The sequence below is a fragment of the Chionomys nivalis genome, chromosome 5 (genome assembly GCF_950005125.1).
Source record: "Chionomys nivalis chromosome 5, mChiNiv1.1, whole genome shotgun sequence".
Taxonomy (NCBI): Eukaryota; Metazoa; Chordata; class Mammalia; order Rodentia; family Cricetidae; genus Chionomys; species Chionomys nivalis.
The window spans coordinates 55,586,763-55,604,007 of NC_080090.1; the positions used below are offsets into that span (position 1 = coordinate 55,586,763).

At 44.3% G+C, this 17,245-nt stretch overlaps 1 protein-coding gene across 2 annotated transcripts in view; it reads right to left on the minus strand.

Annotated features, from left to right (window-relative positions):
• The window catches only part of Adcy10 (adenylate cyclase 10), a 72,081-nt gene extending 57,614 nt beyond the window's left edge, over window positions 1–14,467 (minus strand). For both annotated transcript variants that reach the window (XM_057770105.1, XM_057770106.1), the window contains exons 1-7: window positions 14,270–14,467; window positions 13,559–13,663; window positions 10,662–10,700; window positions 10,341–10,484; window positions 7,962–8,167; window positions 5,912–6,008; window positions 3,832–3,920 (exon numbers count right to left, since the gene is read on the minus strand). In XM_057770105.1, the coding sequence (XP_057626088.1) occupies window positions 3,832–3,920; window positions 5,912–6,008; window positions 7,962–8,167; window positions 10,341–10,484; window positions 10,662–10,700; window positions 13,559–13,663; window positions 14,270–14,417 (828 nt within the window). In that variant the 5' untranslated portion in view covers window positions 14,418–14,467. The remainder of the gene's footprint in view (window positions 1–3,831; window positions 3,921–5,911; window positions 6,009–7,961; window positions 8,168–10,340; window positions 10,485–10,661; window positions 10,701–13,558; window positions 13,664–14,269) is intronic.
• Between the last annotated feature and the right edge of the window lie 2,778 nt (window positions 14,468–17,245).

Genomic DNA, 17,245 nt, shown 5'->3' on the forward strand with positions numbered 1-17,245 from the left:
AAATCAGTGGGGGTAAGAAGAGTCACTGTACTTTCTGTCCAAATAGCACAAAGGTTTCAGATTCTCCACTGACAATGTAAACCACATCTTACAGAAGCAGAAACTGCTATAGAGGATTAAGTCATCTTGCTTTCTGACTGCCTCGTCTAGCCTCAGGGTTGGGTTCATTTAATTGTTTTCTTTCCATGAAAGATAATGATTTTTAACAAACCAGTCTATTGATTTTTTTCAAATACATTTGCAAATAGTTTTTAATAAAAATTGTCTCATTAGATCACACGTTCTTACTTTTGGCTGAGGAAACAGGACCGCAGCATCTCTGAGGACCTATGACCTTCCAGTGCTAGGACAGACCTCGGCAAAGTCCTCCGGGATTCAGCTTTCACCTTCCTTCAGCTCTCCACCCCAGATTTATCTCTTTAACAGTATTCCTTGTTTCTACCCACAGAATTCCTCAGCAACTCCTGAGCCCTGTCTTATACTCCATCCTGTAGGCAATGACCGCAGCAGCAGCTAATGGGTTCGCTGTTGAGGTAGGGAGGCTGTAGTTGAGACTTTCTCTTGGACAATCACAGGCACTGGTAGTAGTCACCTGTGACAGCCATTTAGGGGCAATCCCCTATGCTTGGAGTTGAGGGTAACTGCCCTTTTAAAAAACTATGAAAAACAGGGCCCTAATTCCAGCAACAAAAGGCTCACAAGTCCATCAAATGCCTTCCTCGACTGAAGACAGTTCAAAACCACCCCAGGAAACTTAGTGACAGCCTGTCTCAAAAATAAAAAAAAAAGTAACTACAGATTTTTGTTAGTTAGACTGGGTATTGTACATAGAGCCTCTAGTATATTAAGCAAATATTCTATCATTCAACATAATCTTTTGTCTTTTTTTTTTGAAAGACAATCTCACTCTACAGTTCTAGAATTGGCTCTGTAAACCAGGCATGACAATATAGCTGTCTATTGCTCCCTATTGCTGGATTAAAGGAATACACCACCATGCCTGACTATGTGGTTGTGCATGTGAAGGTATTTCTCTCACATGCCAGAAGAGGTTGTTAAATTCTCTGGAGCCGGAGTTACACGAGACTGTGAACTGCCTGATGTGGGTGCTGGGAACTGAATTTGAGTTCCCCACAAGAGTAATAAGCACTCTTAACCACCTGCCCTTCTCTCCAGGCTCTTTCTATTTTTTGGGGGAAGAATCTCTGTAAATTCTCAGGCTATACTCCCCTTAACCTCCTGAGAGGGATGGAATTTAAGTACTTAATGCGAGGCCCAGAATAAATGTTGTTTTTGTTTGGTTGCTTGGTTTGGGGATTTGTAGCCCAGGCTGGCTTGATACGTAGTCAAAGCTGACTTCTGATGCTCCCTGCCTCAACTTGCCAAGTGCTGGGATTATAGGTGTATACCACTATGACCAAATCTTTGGTTTTTTGTTTTGTTTTTGCTTTTATAAGACCATCTCTCTGCAGCTCAGGCTTTTAGCCCTAACCCTAACTCACTGTGATCCTCTAGCCTCAACCTCCCAATTCTAGGATTATAGCCACAAGCAACTTACTTCTGTTGTTGTGTTTTCAACAGCTCTGGTTTGCTCAGTTATATAAGGCAACACTGTCCAAGTAAGGCAGACAAGCATAGGGAATAGCTTATTAACCCAGGACTCCACTTGGTTTGGGCTGTACAAACTTCTAGTAATGCACTTGGCAGTCAGAGACCCTCACCTGGCTAGTCTATGCACACACTCACCACTCCAAACAATGCACCTAGCAACCTGTTAGCAGTCAAGACCACAAGTGCATTGAGCTACATGAATACCATAGTGTTTTGAATGAGAATGACACCCATGTTTGAATACTTGGTTTCTAGTTGGTGGAACTGTTTGGGAAGGATTAGGAGGTGTGGCCTTGCTGGAGAAGGTGTGCCACTGGAAGTGGGTTCTAGCCGTCTACTGACTGCTACCTCCTCTCTGCCATCATAGATCTAACCTGTTGGTCATGGTGTTTATTGCAGCAATAGAAAAGTAACTATCTTAGAGTTACTATTGCTATGAAGAGACACTATGATCATGGCAATTCTTATAAAGGAAAACAATTCATTGAAGTGGTGGCTTACCATTTCAGAAGTTTAGTTCATTATCATCATGACTAGGAGCATGGCAGCTGGAAATATGGTGGCGTGAAGGCAGACACGGCACTGGAGACATAGTTGAGAGTTCTACATCTTGTACAGGCAACAGGAAGTAGTCTATCTCACTGTGCATGGCTTGAGCATATATGAGACCTCAAAGCCGGCTTCCACAGTGACACACTTCCTCCAACAAGACCACACCCACTCCAACAAGGCCACACCTCCTAATAGCTCCAAACCTTTGGTGGCCATTTTCTTTCAAACCACCACAATAATTAAGACATATACCCAACTCTACACCAAACAGTGGAATAAGCTTTTTCTCCCCTTAAAAACTGATCAACTCAGATATATCTTAGTCAGCTGTACTCCAGTGATGTCAGAGGTCAGGGTGAGGGTGCTGCTCGTCCCAGACTGGATCTGGCCAACACTGGATTAAAATGCATGTGCAACCAGGCAAACTGTGTCCTCTAAGTGAACCTTCAGGGAGAATCCATTATTTACCACCTTATGCCTATGCACAGATGGGCATGCATATGACTAAAATCAGAGGAGTTATGAGAAGAAATCTGTGCAGTGCCAGTGATATAACAACCTGACACTTAAAATAGAGACCTACTCATATCACAATGCTTAGCAATCAAACTCCTCCTCCTCCTTTTGAGCCCCATAAAAAGCCCCAAGCAATAGCCAGAGCACTCTTTTACTTATGTGGCCTGCTTTTCCCATGCAGCATGTTATGATCCACACTTTCACTTTACTCTGGAAAGTTTCCCTGCTGCACTGTAAATCTGTGTGTGCTTATGCCTACAGTTTGAGTACAATGCCAAGGACCTGGAGACACACGACCAGGCCTGGATGGCTGGTAACCCAAGTTTCTTTTTGCTGCCATGGTGTACTTATGAACAAAGCCTCCTTTATGCCTCCTTTAACCGTGCCCCTCCTTTTTCTCCTCCCCTCCTTCCCTTTCTCACTCTATGATTTACAACGCTAGAGGTGGCACCCAGAGCTTTACACAGGCAAGGCAGATGCTCTACCCCTGGACCACACACCTCCCTTAACTTTTAATAATACCCTGACTTGGATACTAAATTTTGAAGTCATCCATACATGAAGAATGTGAAATGACATTCCCAGAAAATCCAGTGAAAGATTCTGCAAGGGAGATTAATGGATTGACTAGAACTTCATGGTTGTACACCATGAAGATAGATCTGGTCTATCTTTAGATAGCACATAATAGCCCCTTAGTAATCATCCATTGCCTATCTTGAGTAGCCTAACATCTTTTCAGTTATCAAATGAAAACCTTGGAATATGTTAATTTAACAGATCTCCTAGGCAACCATCAAACTAAGAACAATATCAGAAAACATGGGACCTATGACACTTTACTGTCATCTGCCTACCTGATATTCTCACCAATATATTTGAAAAACATCTTGATTTATGACTCTTTTGTGCTATGTCCATGAAAGACTTTCCATGTTGTAACGTATTATTTGGGACAACCTGAATCTGTGTCCCAGAACCACTGTCACTTCTCTTTGAGGTAAGACCTACGTGTTGAGCCAACAAAAAAATATATGTTTTTATTTAGGAACAGTTTTAATAGATTCTGCGTTTTGTTCACTATTTTGTCTTTCTTGCTGTTGAAGAGACTGCTGATACCTCAAAGCTGAACACATTGAACTATGAAAATACCTGCTTCAAAATGATTTCCATCACATACTTTTGTAGGGACAACTCGAGTTCAGGATCAGACTCCAGCATGCAGGCAAGCCTCAGGAAGTCTAAGAGGACAGAAGGACAGGGCGGGCTCAGCAATGCTAGAGATAGTCTTCTTGTTCCCACTCCCTGGGGCAGGAAACCCTGGGGCACCGATGACCAAAAATACCCAAGGTAAACTGGGTTGTCGTGGTGGTAGTGGTAGTGGTGGTGGTGCACGCCTTCAACCCCAGCACAGGGGAGGCAGAGGCAGGATCTCTGAGTTCTAGGCCAGTCTTGTCTACAGAGTAAGTTCTAAGCCGGGACAGCCAGGTCTACATGGAGGAAATCCTGTCTTGAAATGCGTCCCCTCCTCCTCCCCGCCACTCCACACACACACACACACACACACACACACACACACACACAGGGTCAAGGGAAATCCACACAAGGGTTCTTACGGGTTGTGGACTTCTCTAAGTTCAGTTGAATGTGACTCAGTATCAGGACTGAATTAAAATGCTTTGTAACTTAGAATGATTCTTACTTGTGGATTTGATCTTGAATTCTGCACTACAGGTTTCTTAGGGGCTTCACTGTAGTCATATGGGAGCTTGGCGTGAATGGTTTGAGAACTGAGTAGAGAAGACTAGGAGGTTAAGGACAGAACTCCAATTTCCTCAACTTTCAAGGAAGGGGAAGGAAACCAAAGACAGCCTGGTCTACAAAGGGAGTCCAGGATAGCCAGGACTGTTCCACAGAGAAACCCTGTCTTGAAAAACAAAAACCAACCAAACAAAAAACAAAAAAAGAAAGAAAGAAAACAAAGCTGAACGAACAGTAACAACAAAAGCTATACTGGTGTGGCAGCTTGCGGCTCCCTTTCTCCAGAACTGCGGTTAAAAGCACCCAGCCATCTTCCTGCCAGAACCACCGATTCACACTTACCATTTTCCAAATACCAGTAAGACAAAATGCAAAGCATCTTTGACTCCTGCTTGTCCTCGAACTTCTTCAAGTGTCTACATATCTATTTGTTATATGTTTATCGGCTCTTGCATCCCTTTATTCATAATTGACTACACTGCACCTGGCATATGCATTGGAATGTGTTGGTAATTGAAGGTGGAGGCAAAAGGATCAGCGGTTCAAGATCATTCGGTACCTAGAGGGTATGAGGCCAGACTGGGCTACTCCAGACAGAAAACAAAACAATAAGAAAAAGCAAGAGTATTTGGGCGTGGCGTGGAGTTCAGTGGTAAAGCACTTGCTTAGCGGGCACAACACCCTAGGTTTGATCCTTTACATAGCTGTGGGGGGGAATTAACCCAAAGTTAGCTACCTAGTCAAGGCAGGGGCTGAGAGCATAGCTTAGGGGTTAGGTAGAACACAAAGCACTGTAAAGAAACTAAAGCTTCCAGATAGCAATAATATCCAAAGTCAGCCACCTATGGTCAACCACCTAAGACAAAGCCTATGAAAAGATCACCAGACTCTAGTCAATGGAGTAGATAGTGAATCTGACACATTCTCAGACACAGGGAAGAAGGAAGAAACTGGCTGTCAGAGAAATAAGACAAGTTTAATTCAAGAAGCAGAGGCAGCAGGAATAAGAGTTCAAGGCCAGTTTAGGGTACGTGATGAGATGCTGTAAATTTAAAAATTAAATTTAAAATGAAAGCTAGAAGAGTAGGTAAACCCCCTCCCCCCCGCCAAAGCATACCCAAAGCCTATTTATTGGGAAATGAAATGAGGAAATGCAAGAACAGATACGTACGTGACACAAATAGAGAAACCTAGGAGCTTTCTGAGGGTAAATTGGAGCCAAAGATCTTTTGCATTTTATCTTGATAGTATATAGAAGAAGATAGATGGGAATTGGTGCCCAGAAAGGGAAGATGGCTAGGTACTCAGAACTACTGTTCTGGGGAAGTTAGTTCATCTCCTTTATGTCAAAGTCGAGGGCTAGAGCTGTGTTAAGGAGTGCACCCACTTGGCACAGAGCCACTGAGATAGGTTCAAGTCTCTACTGAACCTTTGCAGAGGCAAAGGGTCTATGCGTGGGGGCTATACTTACTTTTGTGGTCGCCAGAAGGATAATAATCCATGAAGGTCATACACTTGGTGAAAAACTCATCAAAGTTAAAAGTAGGGGGTGGTTTTAAGAAGCTAACCTGAATAAAACAAACAGTGAAATTCCAGTTATTCTGAGGGCTGTGTGACCTTGGGAATAGCATTTCCCAGCAAAACAGTGTGCTTTTGAATATCTAGGACATGACACACAGTGACTGGCACATTTAAGGCTTTGAGACAGGGTCTCACTCTGTGGTAGCACATTTAAGAAGGGTCTCACTCTGCGGCTGAGAATGAACGATGTACCATAGGCTGCCCCCAAGACTTCTGACCATCCTTATGTCTTGGCTTCTCGGGTGCTAGAATTACAGGTATCAGCCACAAAGCCCCTATAAATAACAGTTATTATTGCTTGCCCAGTAAGACAGCCTCGCCAGACCCAATAAAGGGGATTGAACCCAGGGCCTTGCACTCCACCACTGTGCTACACCTGTGCCCTGTTTACTTGTTTGTTTGTTGCTGTTTGAGATAAGGTCTTGTTAACTAGCTCAAGCTAGTCTCAGATTTGTAAGGCAAGGCTCTCCATCGCTAGGGCTATAGGAGTGTCACCACATCTGACCAACAGGTTGTAAAGTGTAATTTTTGAATTGAGGCAGGTTGCAGTTGCCAGTAGTACAGGTCTGTGATGCCAGGTATGGGATGCTGAGGCAGAAGATCAAAAATCTAAAGATCTCCAATGCTGTCTATGAAGGACGTTCAAGGACAACCTAGGCTACTTAGTGAGACTCTGCCTCAAAATGAAAATACAAAAAAAAAAAAAAAGCAGGAGCCAGGAGGTCTGTAGTGGTGCACCCCTTTAATCCCAGCACATAGGAAGCAGAGGCAGGAGATCTCTGAGTTCAAGGCTAGCCTGGTCTACAGAGTGAGCTCTAGGATAGGTTCCAATGCTACAGAGAAACGCTGTTTTGGAAAAAAAGAAATTAAAAAACTGGGTCTGTACCTCAATGAGATAGGGTATTTGCCTAGCATGTGTGTGGTTCTGGCCATCAGTACTGTCCAAAAAAAAAAAAAAGCTGTTAAAAATTTTAAAAACTTAGGAGCATAGCTTATACTGAACAAATACTTAGACCATAGGTCCTAGATTCAGTTTTTAGCTCAAAAAGAAAAGAACAGAAGAAAGTTTAAATTTTTTTCCAATTACTTTTTAAGATCTTAGGGTCAGTATACACACACAAAGGGCCACTTGTTTATATTTTTCCACCCTGAGGATTTTTCTTCTTCTCTTTCTCTTTTTGATCATTTTAGTTAAACTAAAACCTGAAAGACTATATGCCCTTCTTTCTCCTCTTTCTTCTTCCCTTTTTCCTTCCCCTTCCTCTTTCCTTTATCTCTTCCCTTTCTTTCTGCAGTATGATACAGAGTTGGAGTTTATTATACACACCAAAATATGGGTGCAGACTTCCCAATTCTCATCCCATTTCTTTCTTATAAGTGTTAAAAACGAAAAGTGTTATAGCCTAAAAAGGTCCCAGGAAAATCATGAACTCTGTAGTATTATGTACTGGAACTGGAATATCCTTGAGTCTCTGTATTCCTACCTCCCCAAATGCAGAAGTTTAGTCCAATAATGTGGCGGCACCAGGCAAAAACAGATGGGGGTTTATCTGGCCGATGGCTGACAGTCTACCGGAGTTAGGGGGTTGTTGGGTAGAGAAAATAAGCACTACCACTCCCGGGGTACACATCGCAATCCCAGCAGCCCAGAGGTGGAGACAGGAGGATCCATAGTTTAAGGCCACCTTTAGCTATGTAATGACTTCAAAGTTAGCTTGGGCTACTGGAGACCCTGTCTCAGTAAACACAACAACTCCCTGCTGCCTCTAGGTCACCACGTGGCCTTGGGTTGCAGATGGGGTGTGGGGAACAAGACGGACTGGACATTTCCTTCTTGAGCTCAGCAGTCCTGGCTCCTCCCACAGGACGTGTCCTTTGGCTAGCCCAGACTCCTTTGAATTCGCCTGCGGGCACACACTTGGCAGCGACCATACTCTCACCTTAACTGCTCTCTGGTCCGGAATCCTCTCAATTTCAATCATGCTCCGGTCACAGAGCTGCCAGCAGTTTGGAGACAGAATAACATCGTTCATCTGGGCCATGTTCTGTGCAAGGCGCACGTCATCTACCGCCTGGCCAATCACCAGAAAGTAGTTGCGTGTTTCATCCCCGAAGACCAGCATGGTGATGTGGCCAGCAGCCAGTCCTGAAGAAGACAAGCAATGGGTTTGCACAACAAGTTCTGGGTTGCTTCCCAGAAGCACTGCATCTCGGGAAAATCAGAATCTTGATGTGACCACACAACTCCTAAGAAAATCCCATTTTAAAATTTTACACAGAGATGAGAGAATGCCTCTTCCAGGTACCGGTCGTTCCAAATGTTCCTTCTTTCAAAGCTAAGAACATAACTCCACATTTTCACCTTTTGGTGACACTTTTTCTTTTTTTGCTCGGAGGTGGGGGTGGGGGAGGGAGAGAAGAAATTGTGTTTCTAGACAAGGTTTCTCTGTATAGCCCTGGCTGACCTGGAACTAACTCTGTTGACCATGCTGGCCTTGAACTCAGAGATTCACCTGCCTCTGTCTTTAGAGTGCTGGGATTAAATGAATAATACACCACCAGACCCAGCTCAATAACACTCTTCTTAAAGGGTTTTTTTTTTTTTCAATCCCCAGAGCTATTTAACCTTTTCTTCAATTTACATTTAAGGCAACAGAAAACAGTGTCGATAATTTGGAGAGAATTTTCATTTTATCGTGGATTGATTTCATTTTATCATTTTGTTTGGGGAGAATTTTCATTTTATCACTGAAAACAAACCTTAGGTCTAACTTTAGCCCATAACTAAAGGGTGAAGAAAAGAAATAGGTATTTGAAAGCCAGATGGTCCATCAAACAATGGCTTCTCTCATTGTTTTCTCTTTTATTGAGATAGGATCTCACTATATAGACCAGGCTGTCCTTAAACTCGCTGAGATCGGTCTGCCTCCTGAGAACTCTGGGATTAAAGGCCTGTAACTCCCATGCCTGGCTTCCTCTGTTTTCAAGTTGAGAAATGAAGGTTTAGGTAACTGAATAAGAGAATACAGATGCTGTAAAATATTATATGTATATGAAAATTATATATATATATGCACACACAGTATGTAACAGAGTGCTCTTAAATTATTGGAGTTAATGTAATTGAAGTTTATTTTCCACCTTTGTTCTTTGTGCTGATCTGTTTGTGACTGTAGCCTTGACTGGGCCTCAGGCGTCCACTAATCCTCCAGCCCCACTCTCCCAAACTGAGTTTATAGGAGTGAGCTTCCACGCCCAGCAAGCTGTGCATGTAAAATCTATATGAAATATGAAACTGCATGTGGCTGTCACTTATTAGGAGACTGCCTCAACCAGCCCAGCATAAACTCTGAGCTGTGCTGCAGGTATAACTTGTTAAGTTCTGCTTGCTTATCATTCCTTTAGACAAAGAGATTATTTCATTCGAGTGTTTTGCCTACATGTTTGTACGTACACTGTGCCTAGTGCTGTTGGAAATAGGAAGGGGAAATTGGATCCCCTGGAAATGAAGTTATAGATGGTTGTGAGAGGCTGTGTGAGTGCTGGGAACTGAACCTGGGTCCTCTGCAAGAGCCTCCAATGTTCTTAACCTATGAGCCACTTCTCCAGACTCTGTATATTAACTCTTATGAAGTAACAGATGACCAGTCTACGGCATTGCTGAATTTATGTAGTGACAAACTGTACTCTATTTTACTTAATGTTATATCCCCAAGCCCAAAAGTATTTATGCCTTGAGACAAGGTTCCCTATATAGTCTAGGCTGGCCTCAAACTCACAATAGTTTCCTGTATGTCTTGAGTGATAAAACCATAGACATATGTCACCTCATCTAGTCTACTTTACTTTTATAATAGCCTACTATATAGGCATTATTATCTCAAATTCTTTTTTAAAAATCTTTTTTAAAAAGATTTATTTATTATGTTTATAAACACCAGAAGAGGGAACCAGATCTCCTTAGAGATGGTTTTTGAGCCACCATGTGGTTGCCGGGAATTGAACTCAGGACCTCTACAAGAACAGTCAGTGCTTTTAACCTCTGAACCATCTCTCCAGCCTTCAAGTTTTTTTAAATGGTTAATGAGTGAGCAAAAGTTTGCATTCTGGTCAGCTTGACTCCAACTTCACAGCATGATGGAACATGATCCCAACGCTAATAGTGTCTGTTCTTTCCCCACTGCTTACTTATTTTTCGCTTATTTTTTGAGGTTCTCTTGGTATGTCACCTGGGCTAGCCTCAAACTCTCAGCTATCCTCCCTGCTTCAGCCTCCTGAGAGCTGGGATTACAAGTGTATGCTCAGTTCCAGATTCTTACCTATCTTGACTCGAATATCCAGGCCTTCTTCAACCTCCTTGGCCTCAAACAAGCCGTGGATCTCCAGGCTGCACTTGATCACCACGGTGATGATGTTTTTCAGTTGCTTCCGTTCCACTCTCCACAGGGCCAACAGTGCGTCACCTTTAAGAGAGACACTGTGGGGCGTTAGTCCCACCCTGGAGATCAGGGCCATTGTGCTGCTGTAACCATGTCTCAACCCACTCCCTGGCCACAACTCCCTGAGGTCCCTTCCTTTGTGACAGGACAGGCACCTCAGTTTTCCTACCCCACCCTTCCAGACTCAGTCAGCTTCCGTACCTGCAAATTTTAGGATGTCTCCTCCAAAAATCAGCACTTCTATAAAAAGAAAGAAAAAGAAAAAGAAAGAAAAAAGAAAGAAAGAAAGAAAGAAAGAAAGAAAGAAAGAAAGAAAGAAAGAGAGAGAGAAAGAAAGAAAGGAAAAAGTTAAGTCAAACTGACTCTTTAGTGGACATTACTCATTGATGACATAGAAGTGGCTTTGGGAGCATGGCGGCACACACCTGTCATCCTAGCACTGGAGAGGCTGAATCAGAAGGATCACTGTGAGTCTGAGCTCAGACTGGGCTACGTAGCTAAACCTTAGACCCTGTCTCAGAGGAAAACAGAAGAAAGGTAGAATCAGGGTAGTGAGAATAACAATTCAGAGACTACACTTTTTCTAAAAAGCATGATGTGTCATGACTTCTGTGTAGCCTGCCTCCTTGGCTGCAGTCCAGCGAGCACCACAGTCAACCCGTGTCCATGCTCTAGAAAATAAAAATCAAACAAACCAGGAAACAGAGGGGTGGAGTTCCTCCCAGGACCCAAGAATACTGGCCCTCCTCCCTCTCCTGGTGCATAAGAATACACTATTTGGCCGGGCGGTGGTGGCGCACGCCTTTAATCCCAGCACTTGGGAGGCAGAGGCAGGCGGATCTCTGTGAGTTCGAGACCAGCCTGGTCTACAAGAGCTAGTTCCAGGACAGGCTCCAAAACCACAGAGAAATCCTGTCTCGAAAAACCAAAAAAAAAAAAAAAAAAAAAAAAAAGAATACAGTATTTGCCAGCCTTTAAGGAGCATAGGCTGGTGAACTCCACAGGAACGGGAGGAAGGAAGTGGGTTCTATTTGTTGCCATTTGCTTTAGAAATTTAGACCATGATCTAAGTGGAGATTTGTGTTTGCTGGTTTGTTTTTGGTGTTGGGGCTGAAACACAGGACATGTTAGGCAAGTTAGGCCTTAAAGGATGCTCCCCACCTATATTCCTGTCCCTGCACACCTCTGGGTTTTAACAGTATCCCACAAAATGCCGAGTGTCTGCTGTGCCAAGTGGGATGCAAAAACAAATTAGATGCCCTTTCTGTGATTTGTGATTTGTTTGGAGATTTAGATTGTGTATATGTGTGTGTGAGTGTCTGTGTGTGTGTGTCTGTGTGCAATCATGCACATGCAGGTACCTACAGAGGCCAGAAGAGACCACTGGATCCCCTGGACCTGGAGGTACGGGCAGTTGTGAGCCGCCCAATGTGGGTATGGGAATTGAATCTTCTGCTAGAGCAGCAAGCACTCTTAACAGCTAAGCCTCCCCAGTTCTTTGTATTTGTGATTGGGCCCCATTGTGTAAGGCAGGTTTACCTAAACTTCACTATGTAGCCTAGATTGAATTGGAATATGTAACCATTTTCCAGACTCAGCCTCCCAAGTGCTAGTATTACAGATGTGAGCCACCACCTGATCTCCTCTCTTCCTCCCTCTCCCTTCCTCCCCCACCACGTACGTGTGTGTGTGTGTGTGTGTGTGTGTGTGTGTAAAACACATGCTACATGTTCCGGTAATGGAACTCAGGGTCTCAAGCCTGTGTGGCATGCTGAGAAAATACACTTCCAATATGATTTGGGGGTTTTGAGATAAGTCTCATAGCTTAGACTAGCTGGAAGTCACTATTTTCTCAGGTAGCTTCACAATTATGTTCCTTCTACCTGTTTCCTAAGTCTTAGAGTTATAGGTTTTGTTTTTACTTTTAGGGAAAATTAGCCTGGGGCTAGAGAGATATCTCTATGGATAAGAGCTCTGCTGCTTTTCCAGAGGACCAGGTTTGAATCCCAGCACTCATATGGCAGCTCACAAGCATCTGTAACTCCAGTTCCAGGGAATCTGACCCCTTCTTCTGGCCTGTGGGAACCAGGCATGCACGTGATGCATGACATACATGCGGACACAGCACTCATACGCAAAATAAAATAATTTTAAGAACATCAACTGTAGTGATATTTCATATGTATTTTAATAAATAAAACTTGACTGAAGATCAGAGAGTAAAACAGCTGCCCTGGTCAGCCTTACAGACCAGGCAGTGGTAATTCTGGAAGCCACACTAGCTTGCCATAGAAACTGGGCAGTAGTGGAGAGGAATATAAGACAGGAGGAGATAGCTCTTACTCACAGTCTCATTCTGGGGATTCCTGGAGGCAGGATTATCATTTCGGACTGAGGTAGAGGTAATAGCTAGTGGTTGGCTGCTTTGTTTTTTTGACCTTCACGTTGAATTCCAGTATCTGTCTCTGGGTTTTTTATTAATCGTACTACAATCAGCCTAGTTACAGCGGCTTATTCCTATACTCTCAGTATTGGGAATCTGAGGCAAGAGGATTGATTGCCTTGAGTTCAAGGTTCTAGCTGTAGAATAAATTTCAGGCCAGCCTTGGCTGTAGACTCAGGTCCTTAACATAAAACATACTTTCCCTCATGTAGTCTTATTAGTGAGGCTTGACCACATTCATTTAGTGGTAATCTATCATATTAAAAGTACTGATGACTGTCCTTGTTGGCTTTTCCTTGCTGTGATAAACACCGTGACCACAAGGGCTGAGAGAGGAAAGAGTTTCTTTTAACTTATATCTTATAGTTGATCATGAAGGGAAGTCAGGGCAAGAGTTCAAGCAGGAACATGGAGGCAGGAATTGAAACAGAGACCATGGTGAAGTACTACTTATTGGCTTGTTCCCATGATTCACCCAGATGGCTCTAGCTTGTGTCAAATTGACAAGACAAAACACCACTCACCAGAAGCATGGCACATGTATTTCCTGGGGAGGATGAAGAACTCTCAGTCATGATACTCTGCTATTCATATACCGAGAAAACAATGACTTGAAATGCTCTCAGGCAACCCCCCCCCCCAAGAGGACACTTACTCTCCACTATTGCACTGATGTAGTAGTTGAGGATCTCCACCAGCTGCTCGGCCCCTCGGTCCATGTACATTGCTGTGCTGAACTTCTCCGTCATCGCAGTAAAACCTGAAAGAAACTGCAGCTGGCTTCCTGGGAGCCGGGCAGAGCCAGCAGAGGGCTCCGCCGGCCCTAAGTGGGTTCCACTAGGGGTGCCAGGCTTCAGCCAGGCAGCAGTTCGAAGGCTGGCGGGCAGGGGATGCCATCCCTTCTTCCCAGGTCCCCATGTACACAGTGACAGCGGCATATTGTTGGAAAGAAAGGTTCTGTTCCATGGTTTAGAGACCACTGAGTTTTCAAATTCTTCTAATAAGGCACGTTTTGTATGAGGATGTAAATACAGTAACTAGATCATCTCCTGAGTTTGTCAGGGATGTGCGTGGGACTTGGGCGAAGAGGCTGTGAAGTTGGGGCAGGGACACTGGAGTCAGAAGTCCCAGATGGGGAACTTGAGTGTCTTAAAGACATGCCTGTGACTGAAATCTGGAGGAAGGGAGAGGGAGACACCTGGGGGAAGAGGTCATTCTTTTCCCGCGTGCACAGTGAGACTAGCTGCCCTACCGCCTAAGGGTTTGAAAACGGTGTCCCGCTGCAATCACAACTTGCATGTGACTTCTGATGCATGCCTGCTGCTCACACACAGGGTAATTAAGTAAGCATTCCTTTGGCACTTGCCTGAAATATCAACAAACATCAGAACTCCATCAAAACACTTCACTGATGGCCGCTCTGGAGAAAAATCTCCGTAGACGATGAGGTCTGGTAAGTGAGCAGCTATTTTGACGATGGCCCGGTCTTGTAATTCCTCCCTTCGAGCACTCATGTTCAAAGATAACAGTCAGGGTTTTCCAGCACCAGGAAGCTGTCCCCAAGTAAGTCTTCTAGAAACACAAGTTGGGAAATGAAGAAATCTAATGTGTGCTTTTGTTCTTTCCTATTTCTTTCTCTCCAGGGGCTTCTGTTCCACCCCGTGGATGGTTTACTTAAATGACTGAGTCATGGCAATGCCAGAGTTGGTGACACTCCCAAAAGTTCGCTTTTCTTCTCTCTCGCTCTCTCTTTCTTATTTTGTGATGAGGCCTGCCCAGCTGGCCAGCAACTTACTGTGAAGACCAGGCTGGTCTCGAACTTGTAGATATCTGCTTGCCTCTGCCTGTAGGATCACTTTTCTATACAGAAGGAAGACTGTCACAGAATGGACTTTCCAACCCCCTGAACAGCTATCACAAAAATGAATACGTGTGTGTGTGTGTGTGCGCGCGCGCGCGCGCGCGCACGCGCATCTGGGTGTGTATGGGGAGGGTAGGGGTTCTAGGGAAATGGCTCAGTGGTTAATTGCACTGACTGCTCTTCCAGAGGACTCTAGGTTCAATTCCCAGCACCCACATGGCAACTCACAACTGTAACCCCAGTTCCAGGAGACCCAACACCCATGGCAAAACACCAATATGCATAAAATAAAAATTAAAAAAAAAACCTAAGAGCACTATGGAAGGCAGCAATGGGGCATCCATTTCCATGAAAGGGAAAATCCACTGGTGAGTGTGTACCAGAGTTCCTTTCTTTTTGGGCCACCAACCAGCTCCCAAATCATGACCCAGAGACTTAATTAGTTTTGAATGCTCGGCCTGACTTAGGCACATTTCTGGCTAGCTCTTTTAACTAAATTAACCTGTTTCTTCTTATCTCCCTTTTGCCTTGGGACTTATTACTTTCTTACTTCTGTATATCTTACTTTCACTGCGACTCTATGTCTGGCTGGAGGCGGCCTGGCTTCTTGCCCCTGGCGTGTCCCCCGTTCTCTCCTCCTCCTCTCGTTCTTCATTTTCCAGCCCACGTTCCTCCTATTTATTCTCTCCACCCACCAGTCCCGCTTCTCCTTTCTCCTGCCTAGCTAGTGGCCGCTCAGCCAATCTTTATTAGATCAATCAGGTGCCTTGGCAGGCAAGGTAAAACAAATGCAACATCTTTACATAATTAAACAAATGCCACGTAAACAAAAGTAACACACCTTTGTACAATTAAAGTAAGAGCCTGCAGCATAGACAAATTTAACATATCTTTGCCCGGTTAAAATAACATTCTGCAACAGCGTGGGGAACAGTAGCACTGGTCAATCTAGCCAGATTCTATTTCCTTTTGTTTCTTGTCCTTCATCCTCTTTTGGTCTGTTATCTCTTCTCCTTTATAAAAATTAAACGGGGGCGAGAGTTAAGAGCACCGGCTGCTCTTCCAGAGGACTGAGGTTCAATTCCCAGCAACGACATGGCAGCTCACAACTGTCTATAACTCCAAGATCTGACACCTTCACACAGACATACATGCAGGCGAAACACCAATGCACATAAAATAAATAAATAAACACAGATGTGAGTTTTTGTGGGTGCATACTTAGATGTGGGTTATTACATTATTATCTATAGGCACGAGATTAAGTAAACTAAGATATCAGGTTAAAGGGAGGGCGGTGGGTGTGGGCACAAGTGACAGTTGGAAGGCTGAAAGGCTTTGAGCTGTAAGTGGGAGGATGTGTTGACATTTCCTTTTACTCCCTGTTGTTGCCAAGAAAGTTAGTATTGACTAAGACCTTCTTTTAGGTGTGGATACCAAATGCTCAGACTCAAGTGAGGTTAAAAAAATAATCTCTAGCAGAGTGGGCTATGCCTGCAATCCAAGAATTTGGAGTAGAAATGACTGAGGCAGGAGGATCATCATGAGTTCCTGGCCAGCCTAGGCTACAGAGTGAGACCCTGTCTCAAAAAAACACACAAACAGAGCCCCTGTCTCCCTCAGGCATTCCGTGGGAACCTGCCTGCCACGCAGGGCAGAGAAGCAAGGAAGCTAACTGTGGATCTTCCCCCCAGTCTCATCCCTGCCCCCTCCCAACCCGTAGCAGACTACCTGCTTCGGTCTCCCCTCCCTCTCTGCCACCATCTCCTGTGGATCATATAGATTTTCTCCTCTGACCTTCCTTCCCCCAACTAATCCCCTATCTCATTCCTCGTCTCCAGCAGGGTTGATTTCCCTGAGGAACCCTCAGGTGAAGCATGCCAGAGAAGCAGGCAGGCCAATGAAGCAGGCAGGCAAGCTTCAAACCTTCACACTCCGCCAGCTTTCCTCCATATCTGATCCCTGCTCACCCCCCATCCCCAGTTCTACAACAGACCACCTACAATGGTCTCTCTCTCCTCACTCTCTACCCCCATTCCAGCCACTAAGCAGATCCTGACAGAACACCCTGTTTTCCTCCCTCCTGTGGACCCCCTCAGTCCTTCTAGCTCATCCCCATTCCTAAGTAACAGCTCCCAATACCTAGAAACACATTATACCAGGGACCCCCAGAGGTCACACCTACCAGGATCCCCCGAAGAATTTTTCTTCCAGGCAACACACATCCACCACACTCTCCTAAAAACCAGAGAGGGAAACAGAAGCCAAGAGACAAAACACCTACTCAACAAAGACCAGACCAGATATCAGATATCACCAAGAATTACAGTCTTCCCAATACACCAGCACAAAAACATAGTAACAGCCAACATGACAATATGTCTGCACTAGAGCCAAGCAGCCATACCACAGAGCCCCTGAATATTCCAACATGGAAGAAGCCACAAGAAAAAGGCCTTAAAACAGCCTTTATGAATATGA